This window comes from Rhinolophus hipposideros (assembly GCF_964194185.1).
Source record: "Rhinolophus hipposideros genome assembly, chromosome: 3".
NCBI lineage: Eukaryota > Metazoa > Chordata > Mammalia > Chiroptera > Rhinolophidae > Rhinolophus > Rhinolophus hipposideros.
In genome coordinates, this window is record NC_138049.1 from 32,976,923 (window position 1) to 32,991,456 (window position 14,534).

General features: G+C 36.2%; 1 protein-coding gene across 1 annotated transcript in view; it reads right to left on the reverse strand.

Moving 5' to 3' along the window:
* RSPO3 (R-spondin 3) overlaps window positions 1-14,534 on the reverse strand; it is a 77,983-nt gene that overhangs the window by 44,562 nt on the left and 18,887 nt on the right. Inside the window, exons 2-3 of the mRNA XM_081044404.1 lie at window positions 2,095-2,286; window positions 392-538 (exon numbers count right to left, since the gene is read on the reverse strand). Coding sequence (XP_080900530.1) covers window positions 392-538; window positions 2,095-2,286 — 339 coding nt within the window. The remainder of the gene's footprint in view (window positions 1-391; window positions 539-2,094; window positions 2,287-14,534) is intronic.

Consider the following 14,534-nt stretch of genomic DNA (forward strand, 5'->3'; position numbering starts at 1 on the left):
ATTAGACATAGGTCTTTTGTGAAACTCTTGCCCTAAGGTAGATATTTAGTTCAAGACCAAATTTATGTAGATGTAAATATATATAAATTACTATAAGTAAAATTTCATTTAATAATGATACAAAATAAATCTATAGTGGTCAGAATAGTTGAAGCAATTATCATGAAACAATTCCTAATAGATTATACAGCACCCAGGGTGTTACATTGTACTGTGATACATGCTGGGTAAAGCTGTGGGAACACCATTAATATGGAAGGATGGGGAGAGTCTCTTAGAAACAGTCCCTCAGGTTCTCGTGAAATAGGACTATAAGAAGCACTTCCATGGAGACTGATATTATCACCCGAGGTGTTTCTCATCCCTTCTAAATCTTATATTTTTTCCTCACCAATACTGACGCATTCCATAGTATGGTTGTTGGCTTCCAACCCTTCTGGGCAATTGTCAAGGCACTTTCCAAGGTGTAAGTAAAATCCACTTTTACACTTTGTGCAGAAATTTTTGTTGAAACATGTATCACAGTCAGCTTTGCATTCTGAAAGAGGAAAATGGAAAGAGAAAAAGGCTTTCATTAACTTAACTATTGTTGGTCCAGTTCTGGATGCTTACAACACAGTCACACACGACTTTGGTGTCAAACAAACATTTACGCTTCAAAATTATTTTGCCAAAGTAAATAAAGAATTCCTCCACAGTCATTTGATTGATGTACATCAGTTATTGATTTCAAAATTATTGTACTGATTGCCTTATGAAAAAATTTTGGCAATATGTCTATTGCCAAGAATGTTTATAAGACCAAGTATCTATTTATATTAAATGATAGTGAAAATTTTTCCTCAGAAGTTTCATGAAATACTATGGTATTGTCTTTGTGTTGTTCTTGAGGTCTATTCATTCATTCAACAAGTATTTGATTGCCGACTATGTGCCAAGCACTATTCTAGGTATTGGTTGACAGCAGTGAACAAAAGAAAAATAAGGCCCAGATTTTGCAAAGCTTACATTCACGGAGGGGAGACACCATAAAAAAAAAATATTAGTTAGCTCTTATATGATGATAGTATAAGTCAGACACTACTACATATATTTTGCAATATTAATTGAAATCTTACAATAACCCAATGGGGTAGCCCCTATTATGATTCCCATTTTACAGATAAAGAAACCGAGGCTCAGCAAGGTTGTCTAACTAGCCTAGGATCACAGAGCAGATTGGTTTTTAAAACCAGGTTCCAGAGTGATAAGTGCTCTGGAAAAACAATAATAATAACAAGAACAAAAGGTAATAAAAATGTATAAAATGACTGATAAAGGGAGGAGGTTGGATAAGAAGGTCATGAAATGCCTCTCTGAGAAGGTGACATATGAGCACAATCTTGGATGAAGAGAGAGAGCCTGCAAAGCAAAGATGTGGGCAGAGCTTTCCGAACTCCCAGAATAGTGAGTCTAGAAGAGTAATTGCAAATGCTTTGAGGTGGGAAGACCCTGTAAGAAGATCAGTGAGATTAATGTAAAGTGGTTGTGGGGGAGTCATATGAGATGAGTTTGGAGAGGTAGGCAAGGCTACATGCAGTGTAGGATAGAGGATTGTAAATTATTTCCTAATTTACATTTTAAAAAGTTATTCAGTCTACAGTGTGGAGAGTAGATTTTCAGAGTCCTGATGACAGGTGACGATATGACATTGTTTCCAACATTTATTTCCAACTGATAAACATTTCAGTTGCTATACTGCAATCCTTCTTGAAATGAAAATAGCTGGATTGATTCTTTAAGTCATTAAATACTTAGATTTTATAAACAATGGGAACTCGGATGGCACTGATGCTTGCAGTATTTTCCTATAGGTTCAACGAGTAATAACCATGAATGAAACAATAAAAAACAAAACACAAAACTTGAGTGTTTTTTCATAAGTGGTGAAAATTTTCCTGCCCTTAGGGCTAAGTCCAAGTATGCTTTAGCCTAATTGTCAGGTAAATATTATTATTTACTTAACGTTGAATAGCACAAATATTCTAGAGGCCATTTCAAATCTGGAACGTTCCCAAGGATGAGATAAAAATATGATTTTGTGTAGGCACTTACTTGTACACTTATTTATATCTGGATATCGAGTTCCATAATATCCACTTGGACATGAAGAGAGACACACTCCAATCTGCTTCATGCCAATTCTTTCCAGAACAAAAAATAGTCTGGGCTTACATGACAAACATCCATTGTAATCTGAACATGTTGCACAGCCTCCTTGGCAGCCTTGACTGACGTTAGGATGCACTGGGGGACAAATGTAGAAAGACAAAAACAAAGGTTAAATCATAAATACAGAAGTTCAATGACATTCTCTGGGCAGGATATACATTTTCTTTCATTAGCCTTCAATTTGGTGATAATGGGTGAATGAGTTTCGATTTTTTTCCCTCTCTTTTCTTTCATCTTGTATTTTTTATATATTAATTTCAAAGTTCTTAAAATTTGAGCATTTGAAAAATAAAATATATTGCCTCAAACTATTTATAGATTATATATGGATTTATATATGAAGATATATATATATATAATATACAATGTTATATATAATAATTATATCTATATCTATATCTATATCTATATCTATAGATATCTATATATCTATATATCTATATAGATATAGATATAGATATAGATATATATGAAGTTAAAATATTCTTATTGAACTAGCATCCTGACAGATTGGAGACTGTGTAATATTGTGCTCACTCACTGAAATCAATACACATTAGTTTTGCTTTTCACTTATATGGTGGTTGATAAGCACATGTCTCTAATTTCTTCAGGCAAGGATGACAACATAGACTGGGGCATACCTTGAGTAAGGACACTATGTTCTAGGATATCATTTTTCAACTATGGCCTACTAGAGAACACAGTTTTACACTTTGATTTGATGCAAAATGATGCTGAAACCATGTAGCTGTTCAGCACCCTATCCCCCAATGATAACCTGAAATACTCCTTCTCACATGAGTTTAATATTTATCAGTTCAATTGAATTAATGGTGGAAATATGATATGTATCTTGCCAATATTTCCATGTGGATCATATGTGTTTTCAGTAATTTTCCCTCCTTCTTCCGCCTCCCTCCCACTCCGGTTCAAGCCATTGTTTCTCAGTCTAGTTGTGTAGGACACAGCTCCCTGGCTCATGCTGGTGTTATGAGCCTTGTGCACAGTCGTTGCTTGGCCGCTCACAGCAGCCCACAGCAGCCCACGGCAGTTCACGCCAATCTCCGGCTGCTCATGGCAGCCAGCTCCAGGGAGAGCTGTTCACAATCTTAGCTGTAGACAGTGCAGCTCACTGGCCCATGTGGGAATCAAACTGGCATTAGGAGCACGGCGCTCCAACCACCTGAGCCACCGGGCCAGTCTTTTAGTAATATTTATAATAGCTTACATTCAACATTTTATCTTTCAGGAGATTCTTATAGTTTTGGTGCTCTCATCTACTCAAGTGAAATACATGTTTGGTGAGGACATGGCCCATCCACACTAAGGACTACTGCTGCACATATTCCTGAGAATTCCAAGGTTTCCAAGAGTCACCTATTGGTGTGGTAAGTCTATTCATTAGCAAGTCTGAACAAATATAAACCAACATTTGGAAAATTCATGTTACTTGAGACATTCACAATTTTAAGCCTTCTTTCTACCACCTGGTCAGTGACATGTACGTGTGAGCTGCTGGAAAATTACTGACTAAGGTGAATCCTTCATGTAGCTGGTGTTTGGGATGATTTCTTCTCCTAATGTATTCTCTAGTTAAATACAGTATTAATAGCTTTACTGTCCTTTCAGGAATCCAGAAGAGAAAAATTCTGACTCCTATGAGAAGCAAATGTTGATGTGTAGACATATAAAAGAATCCCAGTGTATTTCTGTCTACTTTTGTTGGTGGTGAGAGGGAGAAGCTCTGATGGATCTTACCATTATTAAGTCTTCTTCACAGTGATATTTGATTATTACTAAGTTCTTTACCACAAAAACAAATCCCACTAGGCTTAGTTAGAAAGGATACCCATAAGCCCAATTATCTTTACCACAAGGGTGCTGGGGTTAGCTACAGAGAGGTCACTCAGTTGACCAGCATCCTCTGCCTAGAGGAAACCATCCCTGAATCAGCCACAGGAACCACAAGCAGCTCATTCTCATTCCAAGACGTTTTGTAAATAAACTGAGGAAATGTGTGGGGGAAGGGAAGTCTGCTTTTCCTGTTCATGGTCCTCTGTGGGGTGGGGCGGACATAGAAAGGACCACAGGAGGTTTAGACATTATAGGACCTGAGGGACTTGTAAGTGAAAACTGCTTTCCAAGTAACAGGGTAATTTTTCATGCCAGTAACTCAGCATTGGAGACTTACAGAAAATGTGTAAATATTTTAAGCGGGAAAAGACCCTAAAAAGGAAAGGGGTGAAGAGAGCTTCATGTGTTCTAAATCTAACTGGCCCACTTTGAGAAGCAAGAGGTGTAGATAAAACCCTGTAAAACCTTTTCATAAAAACTCTATGGAAAAGTAGACCTCAGTTTGAAAGAAAATCACTCCAAGCTCAGGGCACTAAGTGAGTTTAAATGAAGACAGATTGGACGGGTCCACGTCAATCTATCCCTATCTCTGAAATGCAGCTGCTCAAAGAAAACACAACTGTAATTTTGAGCACCTTGAAACGTTTGTCAATTATGATACAGCTTTAAATAAATCATCTACGAAAACAAACATGACTCATGTTCAGAGCCTCAAACACCGACATACCTTAACATAAATTTCATTTTAAAAATTGGGTTTTGCATGTTTGGAAACTTCTCCATGGAAAAGCTGTATAAGCCCAATGATTAGAAGTTTGCACCAAAATTATGAAGACGCCCAAGTACTTGCTCATTACCCTCTTTAAAAGGTTGATGAAATGTAGCTCAGTTGACTCACACACTGTTACAATCATCCTTTCTGTTTGCTTTCTGCCCCCTACTTTTTCTTTTTAGACAAAAGTTTTTGACAAAATAGATTTTTGAAAAAAGACATAGTTGTCCTAACTGGTAACGAACATTCCTGTTTGTTTTTAATCAGGACAATTTTAAATATGGCTGGTACAAATGACAGCAGACTTTATTTCTTCAGGAAGGTTTAAGTATTATGTTGTGGGAGGTAAGAAAAATTGAGACTATGAAGCTCAGATTCTATGAGTCTAGATTTTTTTTTTTTTTGCCATTGATTGCTTTCTTGAATGCTGTATAAGGATCACTCAAATTATACAGACAGTATTACACAACTAGACACAAATTTCCCAAACTTCATCTTCAGGCAAGTGTTTTTACTTTTTATATGGAAACCACAGAAAACTTTGGTCTGGGTTGACTGTAACAACCCTTTCGGCCTTAAAATCTTATGATTCTAAGACAGAATAGAATTCTACTTTGTCATGCTTCTTCTTTGTTCGTTTAATAATAACTTCATTTTGCATTTCTGAATCACCTTTTTTTTCAAACAATGTTTTTGTACTATATGTTACCTGGTCAGTGGAGGTGTTTTTGGTGAGGAGGCTTCCTTAAATATCTGATGTTTGTACTTAATTTTAGAAAAGGAGAGGAACTTTTCAGTATGGAAGTGGTCATGGGGGAGCTAGAGAAAGAAACACCGTAATGATCCTATCAGGAAGGAGACCAGCGTGAGTTCAGTGCAACTGCTGCATAACTAGTGGTTAATGGAGGTATGAAGAACTTCCAGGAAATTGGAAGCTCAGGATAGATTTAAATTATAGAACCCTTTGTGGGCTGTGCTGAGGAAATTATTTTGTAGATATGGGGGATTTTGATCTGGTGATTAATGTGATCACATTTGTATTAGAAAGCTAATTTCCCTGATAGTGTGGCAGATACAGAAAGCAGGAGAAGGCTGATATAGTGATTAAGATAAAAGACTGATGATAGCTTAACATATGGCACAGTGAATGTAACGTGATGAGGAAGGTACGCATAGTCCAAGAATGTTTAGGAAGTGAAATCAAACATGGTGACCAACAGAATGCGGATTAAATAAGAAAGAGGATTGGAGAAGGTGTGTTTTGAGTTCCAGCCAATGGAAAGGAGAGGGATAGCTGGGGGGAGTAAAAGCCTTTAGTTGGAGGTTTGGGGCAAGATACATAAGAATAAAAAGGACTGAAAATATAAACATGGTTTGGGATCAATGATTTTGCAGATTTTATGAAATATGTAGAAACTGATGCTTACTAGATGATGCTTCATATTTTGATAGTTGCTAGAGATGTATTATATGAGTCTCTGGTGGTAGCTACTTAATTAGAGAAGACATCTTGAAACAGGGAGGTACTGAAGAATATCAGAAGAAGGAAATGTCCAAAATAAGGAACATTTTGGTAAGAGAAAAAGAAGATGTATTACCAGCTTATGTAAACAATAGTTTGTATTTCTGTACCACTTTTGATTTCAAAGCATGCATCTCATAGAAAACTAAATTAACTGTGGTAACTGCTATGAGAAATGGTAGAAGGTATCACCATTAGAAGGTAGAAGCTATTTATTTTGAAACTCCAAGCTGGTACTCAAATAAATGCTATAAACTACTGGTCAAATAGTGAGTTTAGATCAAAAGTTAGAACCTAGATCTTTGATATCTCATACCAATCTCTTTACATACAAGTAAACTTTAGATGTATAATGTAGGTAATTGTAAGTGAAAAAATGGGCTGAATTCCTGAGAACTTTAAATTGGGATCTTCTGATTACAAATGTGTCAAATACATGGTAAAATTAGTATATCTTTCCGCCAAATTAGAAAACAGGAAAGCATCATTTCTTAACTTGTATATGAAGGTTACATATGAAACAAGTATTATATTAGCATATAACTTAGACCAATTTTCAGTGTCTGAATTATTTATACTCTGAGTAAGGGACTTCAGTTTTTTCTTTAGCTGTTAAACAAGGCTTCCTACTGTTTCTCGAGTTGATAGTCTTGTGATGCATAATTGATGAAACAGTTTCTAAAGGCTACTGTCACGCGAGTTATTCATCTTTTTTAATAAAACTTCCAGAAAATAGAATTTTAAATGGTCCTAGAGCATTTGCTATATACAGTAGTTAGCGATTTTCAATGTTTATGACATACCCAACCAACTGCCACATTGCAAACTCAGTTCTGTTTCTGTAACATTTTAAGTGCAAGCTTCAAGGTTCTGCCTTACTTTAATCCCCTATTAAAGCCCAACTGCAAATTTACTAACATCTATTATAAGTTACCATGTGGAAGAAATCCATTATTGCAGGCTGCCAATTACCTCTGATGGTCATTTATTTGTGGCTAGAGAATTTACAGAAGTACAAAATATAATAGACTTTAGACTCTAAAACTGGATTGACTAAGTTTAAAGGAAGTGCTACATACGTGATATTAATGTGTTGATTTTATAATTCATATAATGAAAAATTAATAAATTAACAAATTTGATAAAAGTTATTTTTAGGCAACAAACAAACAAAAAAACCACCGAAAACCACAGATTCCCCCTATAGCATTCTGGTCTTCACAACATGCTCTGCCTGCTGTTCTCTACGTAGTGGTGTAAGAGACAGGGTAAGGAGAAGAGACCAATGGAATTCTATAATCAAAGTTATTTTTACATCTGTCCTTTCCTCCATGTTCTCTCCTCTTTTACAAGGGTGTCCACATTGACTGGATGCTCCTTGAAGGCAGGTGTCTAATTGGTCTTCATAATTTCTTGATAGTCCCAGCTTCTACACAGGGCTGCTGTTTATTGAATAGGTTCTCAATGAAGAATTTTTGATTATTGAATGGATAAAAGGAATAAATCTAAAAGATAAGCTATGTGTTTGTGTTTGTTTTTTTTTTTAATATATAGGTGTCAAACTAATAAGCGTTTCACAGGAAATATCTGAAAAATTAATTTTATTTGGGCTGTGCACATCTAGTGAAAAATCAAGTTTCAAAACATACACTTTGAGGATGCTTAATTATGAAATAAATCATTCAAAATAATGAAAGCTTTTCTAGGTGCTGTGTACTTCAGTTAGCCATTCACCTAGAGAAAAATGCAGACTTCTTTTCTTGCCTAAGCTAGGACAGCATATTTCTATCAAATTTTGGGACTCAATTGCTATAGAATCATTTTTACATGTAATGTAATGTTATAGTTAGGGAAAGACATGTTTTGTGGTTCCTCTGGAATGTTTGGCAATATTCACTTTAAGAAAAATCTAATGTTAAACATTTGAGCTTGGCAATCTCTTTCAAATTCTATTGAACCATCCCCAGAAAACATTGGGAGTCAATATTTCTCATTTGTTCATAAGCTGAAGCATTCAAGGCAGAACTGACAATAACTAGATCTCTACAACCATTGGGACATTTTGAGAGTGATTGGTACAGACAGCAAAATATCAAAAGCTGCTTCAATAAATATAATTACTTACTGGCATACAACACTCCTTTATATTCGCAAACAATGATATGTGGATGAATAAAGGTCTATCATGATCCTCTATTATTTTTGACTAATAATTTGTTGAAAGAGGCACGTGTTTATAAATACAAACGTGTAAATTTTACTATTTTTGAAATACTGTGCATCATCTGATGGCTTTAAAGTTTTAATATACCAATGCTTTAATTATTACATGAACTAAAATTTATTGATATTATTTAAATATACATATATATGCATATCTATCTATCTATCTATCTATCTATCTATTTATCATCTATCTATAGACACATGACACATACACACATTCTATTTGGTCTTTCATCAACGTCAAGAGCACAGAGCACAGACATTAATTGACCTGAACAGTTAGGATAATAGTGTCTGTCACATCTTTTGTCTCAGTGAGTCAACCTCAAATACTCTGCAAGTTTGTGCCCACACCAATGGGTTCACAAATTCCTACCAGTCTCAGAGAGGAATGTGATCACTAGCTGCTGAATACAGCCCAGTTAGGGCTCCACCATTATTATGTGGGAAAACATACTGTTTTTAATGGAAACTATTTCTTTGAGAACTTGGAAAATCTTTCTCTTTCTCTTACTGAATAATAATTTCCTAAAGGGAGTCTAATATTTATATTCTATAAATACTTTAAAATAAAACCACAGCAATAAAACAGACCTAACATTAGGTAGCAATTAGCTAGACTTTCCACTAAAATCAAGCCAGCTCAAAATATTAAGAAAATGGCTAGCAAATGATGACAGATATAGAATTCCTGAAATCTAAGATATGATGACTATTTGGTAGCTAGATGGCAACTTGGTGGCTGATAGCTGTGCTTTGTCTATGCACAGGCTATAGAATCAGACTAGAAATAAAAGATGGACAAAAGTGGGCTGCATCGTATATACATTGGGGAGACTGATTAAGATTTTCAACAAAAACTTCTGATAACTCACTATGTGCCCAACACTACACACGATGCAGAAAATGTAACAGTGAACAAGACATTGGGTTCCTGACCCCAGGATGTTAATCAGTAAATAAGCAAGTAAACAACTAATTGATTCAGTATTGTGATGAATGCTGTGAAGGAAATAAACAGATGGATAAGGTAGAGAGTAGCTCTGGGGAACTACTTTAAATACGGTGGTCAGGGAAAGCCCCTTTAAGAAGGTAACTCTTTAGCTGAGACCTGAAGAATGAGGAGTCAGCCATGAAACCTGAGAAAGAATATTCCAGGTGGAGCATCAGCAAGTGCAAAGATTTTAAGGCTGTGGGAAAGAATAAGGCATGTGGAGCAGCACAAGGGGAGCTAATGAGGCCTCTGTGCTGTGAGTGGTATGAGAGATTAGAGAAGGAGGATAAAGCCAGATTCTACAGGCCCTGTGGACCAAAGAAAAAAGCTGGGATTTTATACGAAGTGCATTTAAATTCTGCATTGCAAGTAAATATCAGAGAGAAGGCAAGAACACATTTTGCCTGATACAGTTATTCATTTTAATTTTTGTTAATTTTATGGGTTATGAAACAGAACCAGCATCTTGTATTCCATAAAAACATGTTCTCTTATTAATTTTTATATTAGAGGGGAATGTTCTAACTAGCCAAAACTTGGGAATTTACATTCAGATTATAACCTTTGTAGAGACTGTGCATTGATCTACGTGTTCTTTTCTCTTGGGAAATTTCCTTGGGAACATTTCATTTCTCCTTTGTTCCTCCTATCTGCTTCTAGCAGTAATTTTAGTTTGCTTTAGGGTTTTAAATTTTCGTTCTCTTTTACTGGAGTGTGTGTGGGGTGATGATGGTGGTGGTGGTGGTAATGGTGGTGAGGAGAAACAGGAAAGTTATGAAATATATAAGAGGTTATAGGAATGGATAAAGAGAATAATAAAAACAAACATTTTGCAATCTCGTGTATAATCTTTTTGTATTTTCTGAATTCTTGACATTAGCGACACATGTTGACACAGTCTAATTTAGAGGAACAACACTATAGTTTTTGCTTTTAGTATAACCTTCCTTTTAGAATATCAACATTATGTTCCTTTTTCTATTAAATGAGTTAATGGCCTACCGGCTAATTCCAAAATTGCTTCTTCAAAAGTATTGAAAACTATATTAGTTTTCCTATGACCTACCAGATCGCTATAGTTGATTCTGCAGCTGAAGCTGCAACAAAAACATTTGTAGAAACAAAAATAGTGGTTCTTTTCCTAACCACAAGTAAAAATTCTATCATAAGGTTAATGCACTCTGCTACGGGTGTGAAATGTAAGGTACTGAATCAGCATCTCCAGCTGTAGCTAAGGGAGGGAAAGCTTCCCCTTCTCCAAGTGGCCATGTTCCCAAGTGGAGGTGAATAGAGGACAAGAGGGTGTGGATAGGGGTAACGGAGACCCAGTTTCTGTAGAGAGCCAGGACCTGTTGATGAGTTAGTGGGTGGTAATAACAGCGTTTTTCATGAGACAGATCCAACAGTATTCATCCAACAGTGGGAATCATTATGTGCTCTGGTCTGGCTGAGACAGCCGTTCCTTTTTTTTTTTTTTTTTTTTTTTTAAAGGAGAGAATTAATTAGAAATCAACATAAACAGAAAATGTGATAGTTTAATGGTAATGAAACTGCATGGGTGTGATTCCATAACTACTAAGTTCATATTCTTGAATGAAACAAACTTCAGTTTGTGCTAAAAACAAACTCCACTTTGTTATATTATGAATAAACTTGGATCTTCTTGCCACATAACATGCTCAAGTAGAATATCTGGTGGCTGAAGTCTTAGCATAAGCAAACAGCAGGCAAGGGACTTGTGGTATTTTAACAGGCACGAGAAGATGTGCAAATAGTGGGTATACCATTAAATAAATCCAGCTTTATGTGTTACATTTAAAGTCCTGAGCTGAAAAATAAGTGGATTTTTCTCCTAGAGTCACAAAATTGCTGAGAGAACAGAAAGTGCTAACGTGCACCTTTGTGAGTATGATGCATTTGTGGATGTGTCTACTCACTGTATCACTACCTTATGCAGAAATGGGCCCTGCACACTTCCCAGAGGAGCACAGAGAGTGGGTCGTGGAGAACAGGCTTTGGACTCATACAGAGTTCTGACATTTACTAACTGAATAACCAAAATGTATCTCTTCATCCAGCTATGCATTTAAACAAATTATGTAATATCCAGACTCTGCTTGTTAGTGGGCATCCAAAAATGGATAAAACCCATAATCTGCGTCAGGGAGTTCACAGTCTGATTATTTATTTAGACAAAATTGTTTACCTCTTTGAGCCTAAGCTTCCTCATCTGTCACATGAGAATATCTACTGGATAGATATGGGGTGGGGGTGGGGGGATTAACTGAGATCATATGTAGGCACTCAGCCCTCTTACAGGCACTCATTACAAGTCAGTAGGTGTAAGACATTTTGTTTTACCTGAGAAGTACTAACTCTATCCTTGTGCTCTGTGCACTCATTTGAGGTAGCTAGAAACTTTAGTCAATAATAATTCTCTCAGAAACATCCAAGCAAGGAAGCTGGAGAGAGGGCAGATGCTGATGCTTCTTTCTAACACAGAAGATTTGGGGAACCTCAGGGAGCCAGAGACTAATAGTCATAGGAAGAGGCTACTTTTGAAGGGCTGCAGACACAGTATTTAACGGGTATAAACGATGCTCTCACACAGCATTCTGGGTAAGAAGTCCTCTGGAATCTACCCTGAAGACAAAAACCTGCTTAAACAGACTGAAAGAGGTAAGGCATGCTATAGAAATGATCCCCAAATGGTATAGAGAGCCTGAAGGTCTATTCCAGTGGTTCTAAAACTTTACTATGTATAAAAATAATCTGCAGTACTTTGTGATAATTCAGATGCATAGGTTTTACTCCAAAAGATTTTGATTCAGGAATGAAGAGGTAGGCCTAGGTAGAGCATTTATAAGAAGTACCCCAGATAAATGTGATACAGGTGATACAAATACTGTATGTTCAGCATCACATAATTCCCATCTTTACAAATAAGTATTTTTTCAGTGATTATTGGAAATAACCCATATAGGGACTGAGAGACAAAACATGGTCTCTGATCAAGAAGCTTACCATACATTTAGTAAAATAGTCTTTTTCTATTCCTACAGGCCAGAAATATATAGACCAGAAATGTAGTGCAACAGATATTAAAAAGCAGGAAGATTTACTGATGGTTGAAGTATTTGAAGACTATAGAAAACAGGAACAGTTATGAAACTTAAAGGAAAAGAACTTAGACAAATGGAGAACATGGAGGTCTACACAGCTGCTTAGCTCCCAGCTGATAGAATCACAAACCTTTGGAACTTCAGAGGGATCTAGTTTAAACAACTTGCCCAGAACAGCCTAGTAGAACAAATCGTATGATATCTGTGGGCAGCCAGTATAATTATTTTACAGCATCTCCTCACATTGAACATCTTAAAACATCTCCCCATATTGAATGTCAACCTATCTTTCGGGAAGTTCTACTACCATAGAGCATGCCCAATATACAGTGGTACCTTGGTTTTCCAATGTAATCCATTCTGGAAGTCCATTTGAGCTCTGAAATGTTCGAAAATCGAGGCACGGTTTCCTCATAGAAAGTAACGCAAAATGGATTAATCCATTCCAGACCTTTAAAATCAACCCCTAAAACTGCAAATTTGGGATGAATTTTACTACGTAATGATAGCATAGATCCATAAAATTTATGGCGTTCATAAACTGAAATGTTCGTCAGTGATGTTCGAAAACAAAGGTATTACTGTATTTTCTCCTTTTTTCTTAAGACAGTTTGTCAAACAATGCTTGGTGCTTTAAATGGAAAGGTGGATAAGACCTAGGAGTTTGAAGTATGGTGAGAAACCATAAACAAAGCCATTGTGGTAAGGATTATGTACAAGACCTTGCCAGATAGGAAATAACTAACCACCAGGAAGCACCTACTTGGAAGACCTGACATTTGAACTGAATTTTTAGAATAAGGGGAAACTGGGTGGGGATTTGAATTTAACCTTACATGCATTTTGGAGTAACAACTTATGGACAGATCGGTGACATTATCATCTAATTTGGTTTTAAGATCTGATGATGGCAGAGAGAAGAATCAATGAAGGAGAGATTAAAAGTTGAGAGAGTCAATGGGATGTTATGTTCTATACTTGGTACTGTTGTTAGCTGAATAAGAATAGCGTTGATGGTATGCAAAAGAGGGCATGGATTTTAAAGTTATTTCCAAAGAAGAAAGGGCAGGATTGACAGGATTTGACAATCAATTTTAAGTGGGCAAGTGAAGGTGTACTAAATGTTGATTTTGTGGTTTCTAACTTAGGCAACCAAGCACAAAAATCACGTAATTAACTGAGAAAAGAGGATTCAGATATCAAACTAGAAAGATAAGTGAGGGAGGGAGGACAGCAGGTAAAAATGATTATTTCATTGTGAGGTCCTGGGGGCTTGGACTCGTCTTACTTCCCCATTTCCCCTTTGTATTTCAAACACATAGCCCAGGACTAAGTATATTAGCAGGTTCATAATAAATCATAAAGAATAACTACACTCCTTCTTTTTATAAAAAAGCAAAACCTCACAAAACTCCCCAAAAACCAAAACTGAGGCTTATGGAGTTTTGGTGCCTTGACTCGATCACCCAGTGTTAGTGGCACACTTCAGGGTTCTTTTTGTTTGACTGAAATGTAAAATTTAGGGAGAGAAAACATTAAAATTAAACATTAGGAGCAGGCTAAGAAGTTCACTGTGAAGGTAAGGAAACATCACTGCTTAGAGGTGATAAAAGTTTAGGAAAATGTTTACATGTTACAGGAATTCAGAGAATAAAGTTGGGGGGATGCTTCCAATATAGCAATTCAAACATCACACCTGAACATGCAAGAGTTTAGGTATGGAATGGAAGTGTTTTCCAAAGTCAAAGAGAGCTAAATTGTTGGAGCTAAGCTTGATTTCTTAAAGTAACAACATCCCATTACATTTTCCAGTGTTTGCGATCATTCAGT